The sequence below is a fragment of the Dendrobates tinctorius genome, unplaced genomic scaffold, assembly GCF_039654945.1.
Source record: "Dendrobates tinctorius isolate UK_male_01 unplaced genomic scaffold, ASM3965494v1 ptg000022l, whole genome shotgun sequence".
Taxonomy (NCBI): domain Eukaryota; kingdom Metazoa; phylum Chordata; class Amphibia; order Anura; family Dendrobatidae; genus Dendrobates; species Dendrobates tinctorius.
The window spans coordinates 29,991,120-30,007,811 of NW_027361690.1; the positions used below are offsets into that span (position 1 = coordinate 29,991,120).

A 16,692-nucleotide genomic window follows, 5' to 3' on the forward strand; every position below is an offset into this window, starting at 1 on the left:
AATCTTATTTCTCATAGTCTGGGAGTCCTTCATGTGTTTTTATTATCAAACTCTATGCTGGTTTTCATATGTCTGTCACTGAGGAGAAGCTTCCGTCGGGCCACGCTGCCATAAAGTCCTGACTGGTGGAGGGCTGCAGTGATAGCTGAGTTTGTGGAACTTTCTCCCATCTCCCTGTTGCATCTGTGGAGCTCAGCCACAGTAATCTTGGGGTTCTTCTTTACCTCTCTCACCAAGGCCCTTTTCCCACGATTGCTCAGTTTGGCTGGACGGCCAGGCCTTGAAAGACTTCTAGTGGTCCCAGACGTCTTCCATTTTAGGATTATGGAGGCCACTGTGCTCTTAGGAACCTTGAGCACTGCAGAAATTCTTTTGTAACCTTGGCCAGATGTGCGCCTTTCCACAATTCTGTCTCTGAGCTCCTTGGCCAGTTCCTTTGACCTCATGATTCTCATTTTGTCTGACATGTACTGTGAGCTGTGAGGTCTTATATAGACAGGTGTGTGCCTTTACAAATCAAGTCCTATCAGTTTAATTAAACACAGCTGGACTCCAATGAAGGAGTAGAACCATCTCAAGGAGGATCACAAGGAAATAGACAGCATGTGACTTAAATATGAGTGTCTGAGCAAAGGGTCTGAATACTTATGACCATATACTGTATTTCAGTTTTCTTTTTTAATAAATTTGCAAAAATTTCTACATTTGTTTTTTTTTTCAGTCAAGATGGGGTGCAGAGTTTACATTAGTGAGAAAAAAATGAAATTTTTTGAATTTACCAAATGGCTGCAGTGAAACAAATCGTAAAAAACTTAAAGGGGTCTGAATGCTTTCCGTACCCCCTGTAGCCTGATGGGAGGAGTAGTCTCATCAGCCCACATCTGCTGACCTGCAGTAAGCGTTTTACTGCAAGTCACACCTGCGGGGTCATGCTGTCATCTGATAGCATGACTCTGCGGCTCTCTGACCGACGGTTTTACCGGTGGTAGCGTTACCGCCGATAAGGGCCACCGCTCCGGTGTTTCTCATGCTGTCACACGGATGACAGCATGGGAAACACCCTAGGAAGTCCATAAAAATGCAAACAGAAACTCAGCAAATCTGCAAACATTTTTATACCACTTGCGTTTTTACTGCGGATTTGACTCAGTTTACGTCAATGAGTGAAAAACGCTGCAGAAACGCACAAGCAATTGACATGCTGCAGAAAAATGCACTGCAAATGCTCAAGGAAAATTACTGATTATGTGCACAACACTTCAGGATTGTCATTGAATTAGCTGCCACAAGTATTCCATAGCGGTTTTGGCCCATTTCCTCGTGGAGAAAACGCAAAAACGCATTGTGTGCACATAGCCTAATAGTCCGAAAAATGCGGTATTTATTGAGTAACGTTGTCCAAAACTATTGAAATGCTCCTCAACTAAAAAGAAAAAATATTTTTTATAATTCAGACTGTAACTTTTTAAAATTTTTCTCTGGGCATGAAGGCCAAAGCATGACTGGTGTGATATGGTTAATTGTCTTTGGAAATACCTTGTACTTTGTTACCCGTGTATATCACAGAAGCAGACTGTCCGATTCTTTGATGCGTCTGTTCCTGTTCCTTGTAGAAGGAATCATTGGGTTTGGTTTGTGTTCATGATCCTGAGCACAAAAGGGCTTATTCTGTGCTCTCTGAATGTGTTAATGTACCTGTGCGCAGTGTTTTGGGAAATATGTCAAGTGAATCCGGGACCCTCCGTGAGGATTACCTAAGTACTTACAAGCCACCAGGATGGACATTTCACCCCGCTGAGGGCAAACCTCTAGACGCGCATTTCTTTCAGCATTGAATTCCTTGGGACAAGCGATAAGACGTTGGTTTACACTCACTTCTTGTAAACACGCCGGCTTATATTACAAATGGAGAACATTAGGGGGATTGATTTGTTGTTTTCTGTGGAAAGCTTCCCGTTAAGTCTCAGCTGGACAGTTATTGAACTCTTAAACCTTTTTGCTTGGTTTTATCTTGCATTGATCTGGGAAGTCCGTGGTTCTTACACTTTGGTCTTTTTCTATTTCACAGCTTGTTAAAGGGAACCTGTGAGTATGTTTTTGCTCCCCAAAGCTTCACCACTACCCAATAGTTTGTTCTCAGCAATTTCCCAAAGATGGTGTCTGTCGCCCCAAGTCATGTTTTACTGATCTAAAACGATGTTCAGTGGTCACTCACATTATTTGCTAATAAGGTCTATCTTGTCGAGGAGGTGGAGAACACTGCAAAGTCAGGTCATATTTATCAGTTTTTTTGTGCCCGATACATTCTGATGTTTTTTTTGTGATGCTATGAAAAGTCAGGTCAAGCCTTCTTGGCTTCTTCCTGCACTCACTGTATGCCTTGCTGATGTCCACGAGGGCCGGGCATATGATAATGTTCCCTGTCCTTAGGGACATTAGTCACACTTGTTCTTGGAGTGGTCATATGAGTTGTCCGGCTTTTTGTGAAGCACTCCTCTTAGGTGCATGTCAAATTATGGTCTGTACGTAGGGCACGGCTACTTTTCTGAGTTCTTGGCATTGTGCAGCATTACCTCCGACACACAGTTATCAGCCAAGTATTTTCGTTTGTGGAGTGAGGCAGGATGGCCTGCAAGGACCCCTTTAAATAGGCTAAAGCTTCGGTGACGATACGGAGTCACCTGAGGTTTGCAATATGAATTTGGCATCGCTGTGATTAAAGCAATACATTAACTTTTACGCTTATAAATTGAAAATTCCACACGTTTCCCACAGGATAATTGCGAAGCTGTGAAACACGATTAACTGATTTTATACTTATTGTAACATTATATTGGGATCACGGGGGAAAAAAAAAGAAAATTAAGAAAGATTTTAAATTTTAGTATGACGTTCCACTGCAGATGGTAAGACCGAAACCTGGCATTAGTCTGCCTGCTAAGGGTCAGGCATTTTCATGACCTGTATAATGAGACTCTGATAGCAAAGACATGAGAAGCCCTGCTTTACAACCAGCAGACGCTGGAGACATATAGAAAGATGTGCACACAGAACTTATGAGTTAAAAAGTTAATTTTATTTAAAGGGGTTTTCCCACAAACAAAAGTTAATTTTAATCACTAGATCTTGGAATAATAAGTTCCAAATTTGGATGTGTTAAAATAAAATGTTCCTGTGCTGAGATAATCTTATAAATGTGCCCCTGTTGTGTACTGTGTAATGGCCGTGTCTGACCGTACAGGAACATGGTCTGATTATACCACAGCTCCTGGGTAGGGGAGGAAGCAACATACAACTGATCTCTTATTGCAGCTTTTGCTTTGGTGGAATCAAGTCGCCCATGTATCTGCCATGCAAGGCTACATTTACCCTACAAAACCCGTGGCAGACGAAGTAGCGGACCAGAAAATGTATTCCTTGACAAAATCCTCCATTTCTTAGGGTGAATGGAACAGTACCCCAGCACCCAGAATATTGATGGCATGAATGGAAGAGCTGGTCAGCGTTCATGCCAAGGCTTGGAGACCACCGATCAGATATCGATGGCTTATCCACACCTGGACAATCCTGTTAATATTATTACTGTAATAGGATTTTGCCCGGTTCGGAGCGTTGGACACTGTGTAAAGCCCCCGTTACACACGGCGATATCGCTGAAGCGGCAACGATTTTGTGACGCAACAGCGACATCGCTAGCGATCTCGCTAAGTGTGACACGCGGAAACGACCGGCTCCCTGCTGCGATGTCGCTGATCGTGCGCGAACGTTCAGGATCATTTTTTGATCGCTGGCGTCACGCTGACCAGCATGCATCGCTGTGTTTGACGCCCCTTATCAACGACGAGCGACCTCGTTGGCGACTCCGAACTCATATAGATAGCGCTGAAGGACGCCTATTCAAAGTCTGAATCGCTATTATAGACAGTGTGTGACACGGTACCAACGATCGCCATGGTCGTTAGTGACATCGCTGATCGCTGATGCGTCGTTATGAAGATCGGCCTGTATGACTGCTTACTAGCGATGCACAAACGATCTTAGCCAGATCGTTGTCGGAATCGTTGGTGCGTCGCTACGTGTAACGGTACCCTAAGACATTGACCTTTTTAGCTAATGTGTTATTTTCTTTTCTTAGGACTTATTGAACTGATTACACTAATACCCCGGACAAGCAGCGTTATTGATCCGTAAATGCGCGTACATCTGCAACGTCAATGTCTTCACCCGCTCTTCTGAGGACGCTTCACTGCTTCATTGCATTTTCTAGGTTACAAGGATGATATCAATGCTTCTGGTAATTGTCCTTGGATAACCTCTCTAGGAATACAGCAGCAGGTGAACAGGCGGCTCAAGTGTATGGAACCACTTACCTGCCATTTTTTTTTTCATTATCTTCAGAACATTTAAAATAACCTCACAATTAGTGTGAAAATCACAAGCTCTTAGTGCCCTAGTGCGATTGAGGACCAGTGAGCATTGATTCTGTCCTGGCCACATTGCCTAGTGGGATGTTGAGGTAGTTTGGATTGCATTTCCTGCATCATCCGAGCCTCGAGCTACTGCTTCCCCCATTCTTTACACTGCAGCTGTGCATGTTCAGATTGGCCGCTTTGTAAGAGCTTAGTCCATAAAAATCTGTGCGGAGAGTGGATTTCAATCACAGTAGGACAGAATAACTGCAAGCAACTATGATAATCCACCAGTGGTTAAAATGTCAGTATCTGCTAGAAAAATATTAACGTTTTTCTAGCAATGAAGGTCTCTTCATCAGGCATAGTATAACACACAATCTGAAGTCTGTACACAACAGATATGTTACAAATATATATATTTTCAGTATTTGCTGAGATTTTTTATTCTGCTCATTGTCTCAGAGTAAAGTATATTTATTTTTTTTTTTTTGATGGCTGCAGAAATGCCATATTTGTATATGCAACCTTACCATTTTGCAAATCTTGGGAACATTGAATTAAAGTACTGTTCAGTAGCAAACGCTTTGTGCTTAAGAGTATTGTGATCTATTACGACAGCAGGTGCTGCACTAGCTCTAAGCTTTATATTGCCGTGATGTCCGAGCCCGTGTATTCACTGATGTTCCATAACACACTTCACCTTCTACGGTTGGGCTACACGGCTCTATGACATTGCCATGGATGCTACTTCTCTGTGAACCTACGGGTCTAGTGTAATGCAAGATATTAACCAGAAAAATGTTTGTTTTTTTTCTTACCTTATTATGTAAAGGTTAAATGTCATCTAAAAATATACTTCTTGTTTAAATCAAATTTTTGTGTTAGGCTGGTTTCACACTTGCGTTTTTTTGCGCTGCGTTTTTGCGCATGCATTTTTTTTCCCTATACTTAACATGGGTACGCATTGGCAAGCGTTTGTACGCATTTGTATGCGCATGCGTTTTTTTGTCATGGTCATGCGCACATCAACGCAAAAAAAGCATGCTTTTTTTGCAAAAACCATGCGCATAAAAACGCATGATGCGTTTTTTATGCGTGTTTGCACTGCGCACGCAGCACAGCGCAAAAAAAACTTAAGTGTGAAAGTAGCCTTACATGTATTTTTTTTAACATTTTTGTCAATGTGTTCTTTTCATATCACGGACTTTATTAAAAAGCAAAATTGGCAATTTTCACACTGGCAATTAGGCCTGTTTTATACTCCATTCCTGTCATTATTATTATTATTATTATTTATATAGCGCCATTAATTCCATGGTGCTGTACATGAGAAGGGGGTTACATACAAAGTTATAGACATCGTTTACAGTAAACAAGTTTACAATGACAGACTGGTACAGAGGGGAGAGAACCCTGTCCTTGCGGACTTACATTGTACGGGATAATGGGGAAAAGACAGAAGGTTGGGGGTGCAGCAGTTCTGGTGGTGATGTGGCGGCAGCTCGGGTGGTGGTGAGGCGGCAGAATGGTTATTGCAGGCTGTAAGCTTTCCTGAAGAGATGGATTTTCAAGTTGTGTCTGAAGGATCCGAGGGTGGTGGATAATCGGACGTGTTGAGGCATGGAATTCCAGAGGATGGGGGATATTCGGGAGAAATCTTGGAGGCGGTTGTGTAAGGAACGAATAAGTGTGGAGGAGAGTAGGAGGTCTTGGGAGGATCGATGGTTACGTGTAGGAAGATATTGGGAGATTAGTTCAGAGGTATATGGAGGGGACAGGTTGTGGATGGCTTTGTAGGTCAGTATTAGTAGTTTGAACTGGATTCGTTGAGGAATCGGGAGCCAGTGGAGGGATTTGCAGAGGTGAGAAGCAGAGGAGTAGCGTGGAGAGAGGTGGATTAGTTGGGCGGCAGAGTTGAGGACAGACTGGAGTGGTGCAAGAGAGTTAGCAGAGAGGCCACAGAGGAGGGTGTTGCAGTAATCAAGGCGGGAGATGATGAGGACATGCACAAGAGTTTTAGTAGATTGAGGGCTGAGGAAGGGACAGATTCTGTAAATAGCTTTGAGTTGGAGGCGACAGGAGTGGCAAGAGTTTGGACGTGCGGTTTAAAGGACAGGGTAGAGTTGAGAGTTACTCCGAGGCAGCTGATTTCAGGTGCGGGAGATGGCATGATGCCGTTTATCATAATGGATAGATCGGGTATGGAAGATAAGTGAGATGGCAGAAAGATAAGTTTGGTTTTGTCTACATTGAGTTTTAGGAAGCGAGAGGTGAAGGAGGAGGATATGGCTGATGGACTCTCCAGGATTCTGGACAGAAGAGAGGTGACATCTGGGCCAGAGAGCTAGATCTGAGTGTCGTCCGCATACAGGTGGTACTGGAAGCCATGGGACTTTATGAGTTGTCCTTGGCCAAGGGTATAGATGGAAAAAGTAAGGGCCCCAAGACAGAGGCTTGGGGGACTCCAACAGAAAGAGGGCAGGATGAGGAGGTAGTGTGGGAGTGAGAAGCGCTAAATGTGCAGTCGGAAAGGTAAGTGGCGATTTAGGACAGGTCCTTACAGAAGGAGTTTACAGCAGTTTATCATCAGAGGTAGGGTTACAATGACAGGCATATCTACATACAGCTGCTAATACAGTATCCACCAATCACAATAGGGGATGTCACAGCTGACCTCCGATCCCCCTCACATCGCAGTGACCTTTTCACATGCCCATTATCTGCAGCACAAAACGTAGGGACCGAGTCTGTTCATTGCTGCTAATGTGCATGTGACTTTCTTAAAACAGGAAGTTAGTTTTAAAAAGTCCCAGTACTGAGAGTAAAAATTGCAAGATTTCTATTTTTTTTTTTTTTTTTTTAGTTTTAATAAACATTGTGGTATCGGGGGAAAAAAGCAATTTAAAAAAAAAAACAAAAAACATTTTATTATTTATTTATACATATAGCACCATTGATTCCATGGTGCTGTACATAAGAAGGGGTTACATACAAATTACAGATATCACTTACAGTAAACAAACTTACAATGACAGACTGGTACAGAGGGGAGAGGACCCTGCCCTTTCGGGCTTACATGCTACAGGATGGTGGGGAAGGAGACAGTATGTTCGGGGGTTGCAGCAGTCCCGGTGTTGGTTGAGGTGATATCTCCAGTAGTGGTGAGGAGGTAGTGGGGGCATTGCAGGCTGTAGGCTTTCTTGAAGAGGTGGGTTTTCAGGTTCCGTCTGAAGGATCCGAATGTGGTTGATAGCCGGACATGTTGGGGCAAAGAATTCCAGAGGATGGGGGCTATTCGGGAGAAGTCTTGGAGGTGTTTGGGTGAGGAGCGAATAAGTGTGGAGGAGAGAAGGAGGTCTTGGGAGGATCGGAGATTACGCGAGGGAAGGTATCGGAAGATTAGTTCAGAGACATATGGGGAGACAGGTTATAGATGGCCCTGTAGGTCAGTATTAGTAATTTGAACTGGATACATTGAGGGAATGGAAGCCAGTGAAGAGATTTGCAGAGGGGAGGAGTAGCGAGGAGAGAGATGGATTAGTCGGGCAGCAGAGTTAAGGATGGACTGGAGAGGTGCGAGGGTGTTAGCAGGGAGACCATAGAAAAGGATGTTGCAGTAGTCGAGGCGGGAGATGATGAGGGTGTGCACAAGCATTTTAGTAGATTGAGGGTTGAGGAAAGGATGGATTCTGGAAATATTTTTGAGCTGGAGGCAACAGGAGGTAGAGCTTGGATGTGTGGTTTGAAGGACAGGGCAGAGTCAAGGGTTACTCCGAGGCAGCGGACTTCCGGTACTGGGGAAAGAGTGATGTAATTAATTGTGATAGATGGGTCAGGTAAGGAAGATCTGTGAGATGGAGGAAAGATGATGAGTTCGGATTTGTCCACATTGAGCTTGAGGAAGCGAGAGGAGAAGGAGGATATGGCTGATAGACACTCCTGGACAGCAGAGAGGTGATATCTGGGCCAGAGAGGTAGATCTGAGTGTCTTCAGCATAAAGGTGGTACTGGAATCCATTGGACTTTGAGTTGACCCAGGCCAAGGGTATAAAATGAGAAGAGTAGGGGTCCTAGAACAGAGCCTTGGGGGACTCCAACAGAGAGAGGGTGGGATGAGGAGGTAGTCTGGGAGTGGGAGATGCTGAATGTGCGGTTTGAGAGGTGTGAGGAGATCCAGGATAAGGCAAGGTCTTTGATGCCAAAGGAAGAGAGGATCTGTAGTAGGAGACAGTGGTAAACTGTGTTGAATGCAGAGGACAGGTCTAGAAGCAGGAGTATAGAGTATTGTCCGTTTGCTTTGGCTGTAAGTAGGTCGTTAGTAATTTTGGTCAGAGCTGTCTCAGTGGAGTGATGGGGGCGAAAACCAGATTGTAGATTGTCAAAGAGCAAGTTAGATGAGAGGTGGGAGGAAAGTTCAGTGTGGACGTGCAGCTCCAGGAGTTTGGAAGCGAATGGGAGCAGTGATATTGGGCGATAGCTGGACATAGCGGTTGGGTAAAGGGTTGGCTTTTTAAGGATAGGCGTGATTGTGGCATGTTTAAAAGCAGAAGGGAAGGTACCGGACGTTAGTGATAGGTTAAAGAGGTGGGTTAGGGATGGGGTAAGTGAGGTTGAGGAGGAGGTGGGATGGGGTCAAGTGCACAGGTTGTGAGGTGCGATTTGGAGAAGAGGCGATTAAGCTCCCCTTCAGTGATGTTGGAGAGGGAGGTTATGGGGTTTGGGCATTGGTCTGGTATACAAAGGGGTTGTGGTGGTTGCACAATGAAGACTTGCCTTGTTTGGTCGATCTTATTTTTGAGGTGTGTGTCAAAGTCCTCAGCAGAGATGAGGGAGGTTGGAGGGGGCGGTGGTGGGCGGAGGAGGGAGTTGAAAGTTTTGAATAACTGTTTGGGTTTGTAGGATAGGGAAGATACGAGGGTTGTGAAGTAGGCCTGTTTAGCAGAAGTGAGGGCAGATTTGAAAGTGAGTGTTGCCTGTTTGAATGCAGTGGAGTCGTTTTGCGAATTTGTTTTCTTCCAACGCCGCTCTGAAGCCCTGGACACTTGCCGGAGCTTTTTAGTGGTGTTATTGTGCCAGGGTTGTCTGTTGATACGTCGCATTCTGCCATGAACGAGAGGGGCGACCGTGTCAATAGCTGATGCGAGAGTGGCATTGTAGAAATCTGTCGCTGGGTGAGGATATGGATGCCAGTGGTAGAATAGAGTCAGAGAGCGCGTGGGTGTCTAGGTGTGCAAGGTTTCTGCCGGGGTGTGCATGTTGCTGGACATGGGTGACAGGAGGACATTTAACACACAACCCCAATTTGCTATGTTCACTTGTGTGGCAGATACAATGCAGAGTGTCTTCCCAGACAGGTATTGAAAATCTGCAGAATATTGTGATTCCAGCAAAGTGGGTGAGATGGTACTAAATCTCATCCACACAAAGCAGAAAAAAATCTGCTGTGGAAGTTGTCTTGTCGTGTGGATTTTACATTTACCACATGTCAGATTGTGCTGCGGATTTCACCCTTTGTAATACATGGGGTGAAATTTGCAGCAAATTTGTATCAAAATCCAGAACAAATGCGCATGGAGCGAATGCAGATTTGTCCGCCCGAGACCTGTGAACGTCATCTATTGTTTTCTAAAGAAAAGATGCTACATTGACATTGTGAGTAGTGTAAAAATACATAATACATTTATAAGAATCTTTATATAGCGCCAACATATTTTGCAGCGCTTTACAATTCAATACATATTACATTGGGGTAATTAAAAAAAAGAAAATATCCCGAAATACAATTTCCCAACTGATTCCTTCTGCCTGCATTGTTCAGACTCCTGCCGGGCCGAAATGATGCTGATAAGCTTCGTATGGAGAACGCAGACAATCGGAGGTTAGCACTTAGGCTCAGGTCATTGCTCCCAGTAAATAGCGGAATATTTCTTATAATAGTATTGAGCCGGCGGTAAATAAATCTACTATAAAAAAGAGTAAATTGCAGAAATTTCTGGAAGGCGAGTCCGTTTTTCTGAATGATTGCAGCTTTATATTAAATCTTTCAGAAAATAAATACCGCTAGCACAGTCCCAAGGCGCCACAGAACTAATATGCTGTGCAAGTACAGGAAGTGCAGACAGGCGCGATCGATCACTACTCAAACTAGACCTGATTTTTTTTTGATACATCTTGTTTTTTGTTATTTTTTTTTTTGTCTTTTCTCAGCTTTTTTGCAGTGTTGCAGTGAGGAGAACGCACCGGTCATTGTGCTTGTCTCCAAAATGTTTGCTGTGGATGCAAATGCGCTACCCCAGAACAAGCAGAGGTAAGAAACTGTCCGGTGATGTCCAATAACTTGATAAGTAGAAGGCCGGAGGGGGTTTCCAAAAATACAAAACTGTATTAAATGATCTTTAAATAAAGTTGCTAATCTTGTGCTATTAGTCCAGGTGCTTACTCCTGTGCTACCTCTCTATCATTAGTTCTTCCACTGCGTTTTCCATCCTGAGCTTGATGCAGGTCAGCGTTTGCTGTGTTTTACATGATTGGAACAGTGCGAAAGTCCAGATCATTGCTAATTTCACTTTCTAAGCAGTACCCTCTCCAATGTATAATCTGTAAGAAAAAAAAAGTGGGCTAGCTTAAAGGGGTTATGCAGAATTTTTATTTTATGCATGGGTCTAAGAACTTGCGGGGCAGGTAGTTGCTAACTGCCTATTTTGCATGGGGACAATTTCTGCCCTCTCAGTCAAAGATTCACCTGCTTTATTTCACTTATCAACAGAGCAGCTCTCTCTCTTCTGGTCTGCTGTGTTGACTGAGCGTCACTACAGACTATATGCTGATACATCCTGCTCCTCACAGTTAGGCAGCACGGAGCCGACAGTCAATCAGCATGACATCGTCATAGAAGCCCAGTCAATAGAGCAAAGTGGAAGAGAAGACACTGCTCTGTCAACATAAGATTGGCAGGAAGCCACAGAATCGTTGTCAGGAGCGGTCCGCGACTGCTCTGAGTCAGCAGAGATCAGGTCCGGGCACAACAGGCACGTAGTTAGCAGCCACCTCCCTGTTAGTTCTTAGCTCCTTATGCAAAAATAATAGAAGACCTGGATAGTTCCTTTTAACTTGTGAAGTTTTCTGTCATTCACTATTAGTCATGTGAGGATGACTGCTCAGATAATAAAGCCAGTTGCTGACTTTCACAGCGATTCGTAGCAGATTACATTGCAATCAGTGCAAATGAAGTTGGAAAAATGCCTTCCGCATGTAGCCGATAAATTCTTTGCAGACTGGATACTTTCCTGTAGTTTTACATAGGACTGCAAGGTAATTCATTACTATATTATCAAACTGTATGATAGACAAGTGCTGCCGGCCAGTCATGAACACCAATGCGTGTAATAATGGGTGATGTTACACACAATCTGCTATGTGGCTTGGATTATACTGTCGTGTTGGCTTTGTGCATCGCAGTGACAAATGGCTGCCATGTGTCACATTTATTTATAGCTGGATCTGCCAGTGACAGCATTCTTATTACCCAAATCTAAAATGGCCAAACGTCTGTTCAGCCCACGGATTCTTCTGTGCTCTGGAAATAGTCATCGTATGTATAGTCATACCTCTCTTCTACCTAACTTACTAGATATGGTCTCATGACACTTCTATGTTCTCTGCTTTAGCAAAAAAGTAACTAAACCTTTCTTTTTTTCCCATATTTTATTGCTCTGAAAATTACAAGCAGATCGGTGGAGGTCTATGGTCTGGATTAACCCACCGATCTCTCAAACTCTCCCTCATCCAAGCCCCCGAGAGGTGCACAGCTCTGGTGATGGGTTTTCCACAGCTTTTTCCTGACAGCACACAGAGCAGTATAGGTTCATACGGATTCAATAGAAAGCCTAGGCTTCATAGCATAGGTTCATAGGCTAGGATTTCTGTTGGAGAAGTAATACAGACTGTGGCACACTCGGAAAGGAGCTGTGTGCCTCCATCTCCTGAGCTGTGCCCCTACATCTCGTGAGCTGCGCGCCTCCATCTCGTGAGCTGTGCCCCTACATCTCCTGAGCTGTGTGCCTCCATCTCCTGAGCTGTGCCCCTACATCTCGTGAGCTGCGCGCCTCCATCTCGTGAGCTGTGCACCTACATCTCCTGAGCTGTGCGCCTCCATCTCGTGAGCTGTGCGCCTCCATATCCTGAGCCGCGCTCTTCCATCTCCTGGCTGCACGCCCTTTCATCTCCTGGGCCACGCACCTTGCGGATGCGTGGAATGTTTGAGCAATATGTGGGCTCTCAGGACCTGGACCTTCACCAGTGTATTGGTAATTATTAGGGCAATGAAATGTGAAACGACATATCAAAGGTTAAGTTCTACTTATTGCTGGCTATAGCTGTTGTCCTTTGCCTGCACTGTGCTTTAAGGCCCCGTCACACATAGCGACTCACCAGCGATCCCGACAACGATATCAACGTGTCAGGATCGCTGGTGAGTCAAACAGACAGCTTCGCCAGCGATCAGCACCAGCGACGCCGAGAGCGCTGCGTCGCTGTGTACTTAGCTACCAGCGCGCTGATGCAGGGAGCTGGTAACTAAGGTACACATCGGGTATCTAAGGGATGTGCGTCACTTAGAAACCCGATGTGTAACTTAGTTACCAGCTCCCTGCATCAGCGTGCTGGTAACTAAGGTACACAGGGTTTCTAAGCGCCGTGCTTAGAAACCCTGCATTTACCTTAGTTACCAGCTGATCGCTGTTCTCCCTCCTGTCACACGCAGCGATGCGTGCTGGCCAGCGGGAGACCAGCAATCAAAGAAATGTCCAGGGCTTTCCAAGAGCGATCAGCGATACCGGCAGGGGGGCCGGTCGCTGGTCAGTGTCACACACAGCGGTCTCACTGGTGAGATCGCTGTTGTGTCACAAAACTTGTGACTCAGCAGCGATCTCGCTAGCGAGATCGCTATGTGTGACTAGGCCCTTACACTGCAGCTCTGTTTGTTTAGTTAGAGTATGTAATAGTATAAAATATTAGGGTGATTTATATGTAAATAAGAAGTTACTATACGTTACTAGAGAAGAAACTGCCAGTAGGGATATGAATCTCACACAGCAAGCAGAACAGACGGCACAGCTGCACTACTTCAGGATCAACAGACGTTATCGGCTCCGGAACATTGGGTGCCACTCCATATAAAGCGTGAGCGCAAATTTCCAATTGCAATATAAAGTGGCCAAAGGCACTCACCGTCCCAAAAATTGTCCTTTATTCGGATATCACATTAAATAACAGCAGGATGACAAACAGTGGAAATCGCAAAAGACGACAGCCATTTCGCACAATCAACTGCGCTTCTACAGACCCGTAGAAGCGCAGTTGATTGTGCGAAATGGTCTTGTCTAGTGCGATTTCCACTGTTTGTCATCCTGCTGTTATTTAATGTGATATCCGAATAAAGGACAATTTTTGGGACGGTGAGTGCCTTTGGCCACTTTATTTTGAAATTGCCAGTAGGGATATAATTACAGTATATTTAGCCAGGACATTGGCCCTAAAAACTAAGGAATTTTGATACCTGCTTTGGAAGGACCTGACAGCTCTTCTTGCACGCCTTTGTCAGTAAATACTATATTTCACATGAAATGACCATTTTGGAGCATCTTTTCTTACAATGCGACCTTGTGCTGTTCCTCTGTTAATTCCTCCTATAAATTTCTAAAGAAATTGACAAATGGGTGTCACTAATTTGGGATGTATCCCTTGTACATTCCCCAGTCCACATTGACAGCACAACCTTTTGACAAGAAGGAACAGTACCACCCGCTTTATTCATTTCTTCCTGAATTTCCAGAGTTTATTAAAACAGATGTGAAGCGTGTATGCATTATTCATATATATAAGTGGAAATATTTCACTGCACCTATATAGTACTGCACATTATATATTGTACTTTATGTAATGAGCGCATCACATGGACATAAGGAAGACCCAGTAGGAAATAGAGAGGGTCTGTACACAGGTCTTGGAGTAAAACCAAAGAATGAGCCGGAGCAGAAATTTCTGTGCATGCAATGTGCCGATTTCACAGATGAAAAGAAAAAAACAAATTGAGCATATACCTTCAAGTAAGTAAACGAGTTAATAGTAATAGTACATGTAAATCATATGGCGTACTTAGTTAACACTTTTTTAAGCAAAAAAAAAGCGTAACAGCCATCTCACAGCGACAAGGTGACCTAATCAGGACAGTCCTATCTCGTATTAAACCTAACCTTGTGTCACATAGGACGTCCCGATTGGGTCACCTTGTCGCGGTAGGATGGTTTTTATTCTTTTTGTTCTAAACAGTATTAAATAAGAACCTTATGTTATTTACATGCACGATTACAGGTTACTCATTTGCTTACTACAGCGTATATGCTCATTTTGTTTTGTTCTTGGCCCAATTCTTAAGGTGGAAGTAGTGCAGATCATGCTCCGCACATGAGCACTTTATTTACATGGCTGATACAACCCATTGAGAATGACACCTGTTTTTATTTCTTGTAAATGTGTTCCAGAAAATCTTGTTGCCAAAATTTATCATACTACTGTATGTAGAAAATAACTTTTTGTTATTATTATTAGGTATTATTATTATTTGTGATTTGTCTCCTGCTGGAGAAAGAATATCTGACATTAATATATGCACTTTGGTTTTTTTTTGCTTATACATTTTTAGAACATTGTTTCTCACTGCTATTCTTTCTTGTAAAGCTTAGTAAGTATTTGACACACTGGCACAAGTCCACTTGAGAACCAAGAGAGGTCAAGTAATCCCAGATGCAGCAGGTGAAGAACAGCCTCTGTGCCAATGCCTGTTAGAAAAAATACTAGTAAATGAATAAAGAGATTCACCGCGCTATACTGAGATGTAAAAAAGAAGAATCCGGTTATGAGAAGAATCACACTGTCAGGGAGTTGAAACGGTATCTGGGGTATTTTGCACTGATAAAGGTGTAAATAAATCTGCTTAAATGCTTTAAAGCTGCTGGATAAATTACCGTATATAGGGTTAAATCAAAGAATAGCCTGTTAGTAGCATTGTAGCCTGAGTGAGTACTCACTTAGATATACTAAACCGATTAGGGATCCTGCTGCAAATATAACTGATGGTGGAATAGCGAAATTGAGATGCTTGCCAGTAGAGGTTCTGATTGAAGAAGGGGTATAAAAATAAAATAAAAATTAAATAATAGAGAATGCAGCAAAAAAGGCAGAGATTAGTTTGACTGCTTGATTGGTGGGTGAGAGCTGCACTTACTATGAAGTATATTGCACATGCAAAGCTGCTACTGGCTGTTCCACATTGAAGGCGGAAGCCTCCCCTAGCGTCGCTTCCGGCCGGAGCGCGCGGGATACCGGCGGTCTTCACGTGTTGATTGGGCAGCAGCGGCTCCTCCGCTGCACACCAGCACCCAGCCTGCCTCACTGAGCACTAGCGATTGCAAGTAAGTGCACCTGGTCCAGCACCACGTTTATCAGCAGGCAGGCGTTATCACTCACACTTCTTTATTACACAGTATTTGGTCCAAAGCCGCCTTCAATGTGGAACTGCCAGTAGCAACTTTGCATGTGCAATCTACAATACCTCATAGTAAGTGCAGCTCTCACCCGCCAATCAAGTGGTCAAACTAATCTCTGCGCTTTTTGCTGCATTCTCTATTATTATTTAATTTTTATTTTATTGTTATACCCCTTCTTCAATCAGAACCTCTACTGGCAAGCATCTCAATTTCGCTATTCCACCATCAGTTATATTTGCAGCAGGATCCCTAATCGGTTTAGTATATCTAAGTGAGTACTCACTCGGGCTACAATGCTACTAACAGGCTATTCTTTGATTTAACCCTATATCATTTATCCAGCAGCTTTAAGGCATTTAAGCGGATTTATTTACACCATTATCAACGCAAAATACCCCGGATACTGTATCAACTCCCTGACAGTGTGATTCTTCTCATAACCTCAACCGGTAAACGGATTCTTCTTTTTTACATCTCAGTATAGCGCGGTGAATCTCTTTATTCATTTATTGTAAAGCTTATTTCTCAAGATACGACACCACTAGTGTTAAACTTTTATCTGCTGCAGAATGCAAAAAAAAAAAAAAAATACTATGTTGGACTCTGAATCCTTACTTACGATAGTAAATGCCGACTTGTGCCCACTAGGTGGCTCTATGCTTCTCCCTTTTCGGTGCTTATAATGCACTTTTTTCTCTAAAAGCCAGACTCCAGCGAGCAGCATGACCTCATGG

At 43.7% G+C, this 16,692-nt stretch overlaps 1 protein-coding gene across 3 annotated transcripts in view; it reads left to right on the forward strand.

Annotated features, from left to right (window-relative positions):
• EFL1 (elongation factor like GTPase 1) overlaps positions 1–16,692 on the forward strand; it is a 475,933-nt gene that overhangs the window by 88,112 nt on the left and 371,129 nt on the right. For all 3 annotated transcript variants that reach the window (XM_073568560.1, XM_073568562.1, XM_073568561.1), the window contains exon 12: positions 10,620–10,719. In XM_073568560.1, coding sequence (XP_073424661.1) covers positions 10,620–10,719 — 100 coding nt within the window. The remainder of the gene's footprint in view (positions 1–10,619; positions 10,720–16,692) is intronic.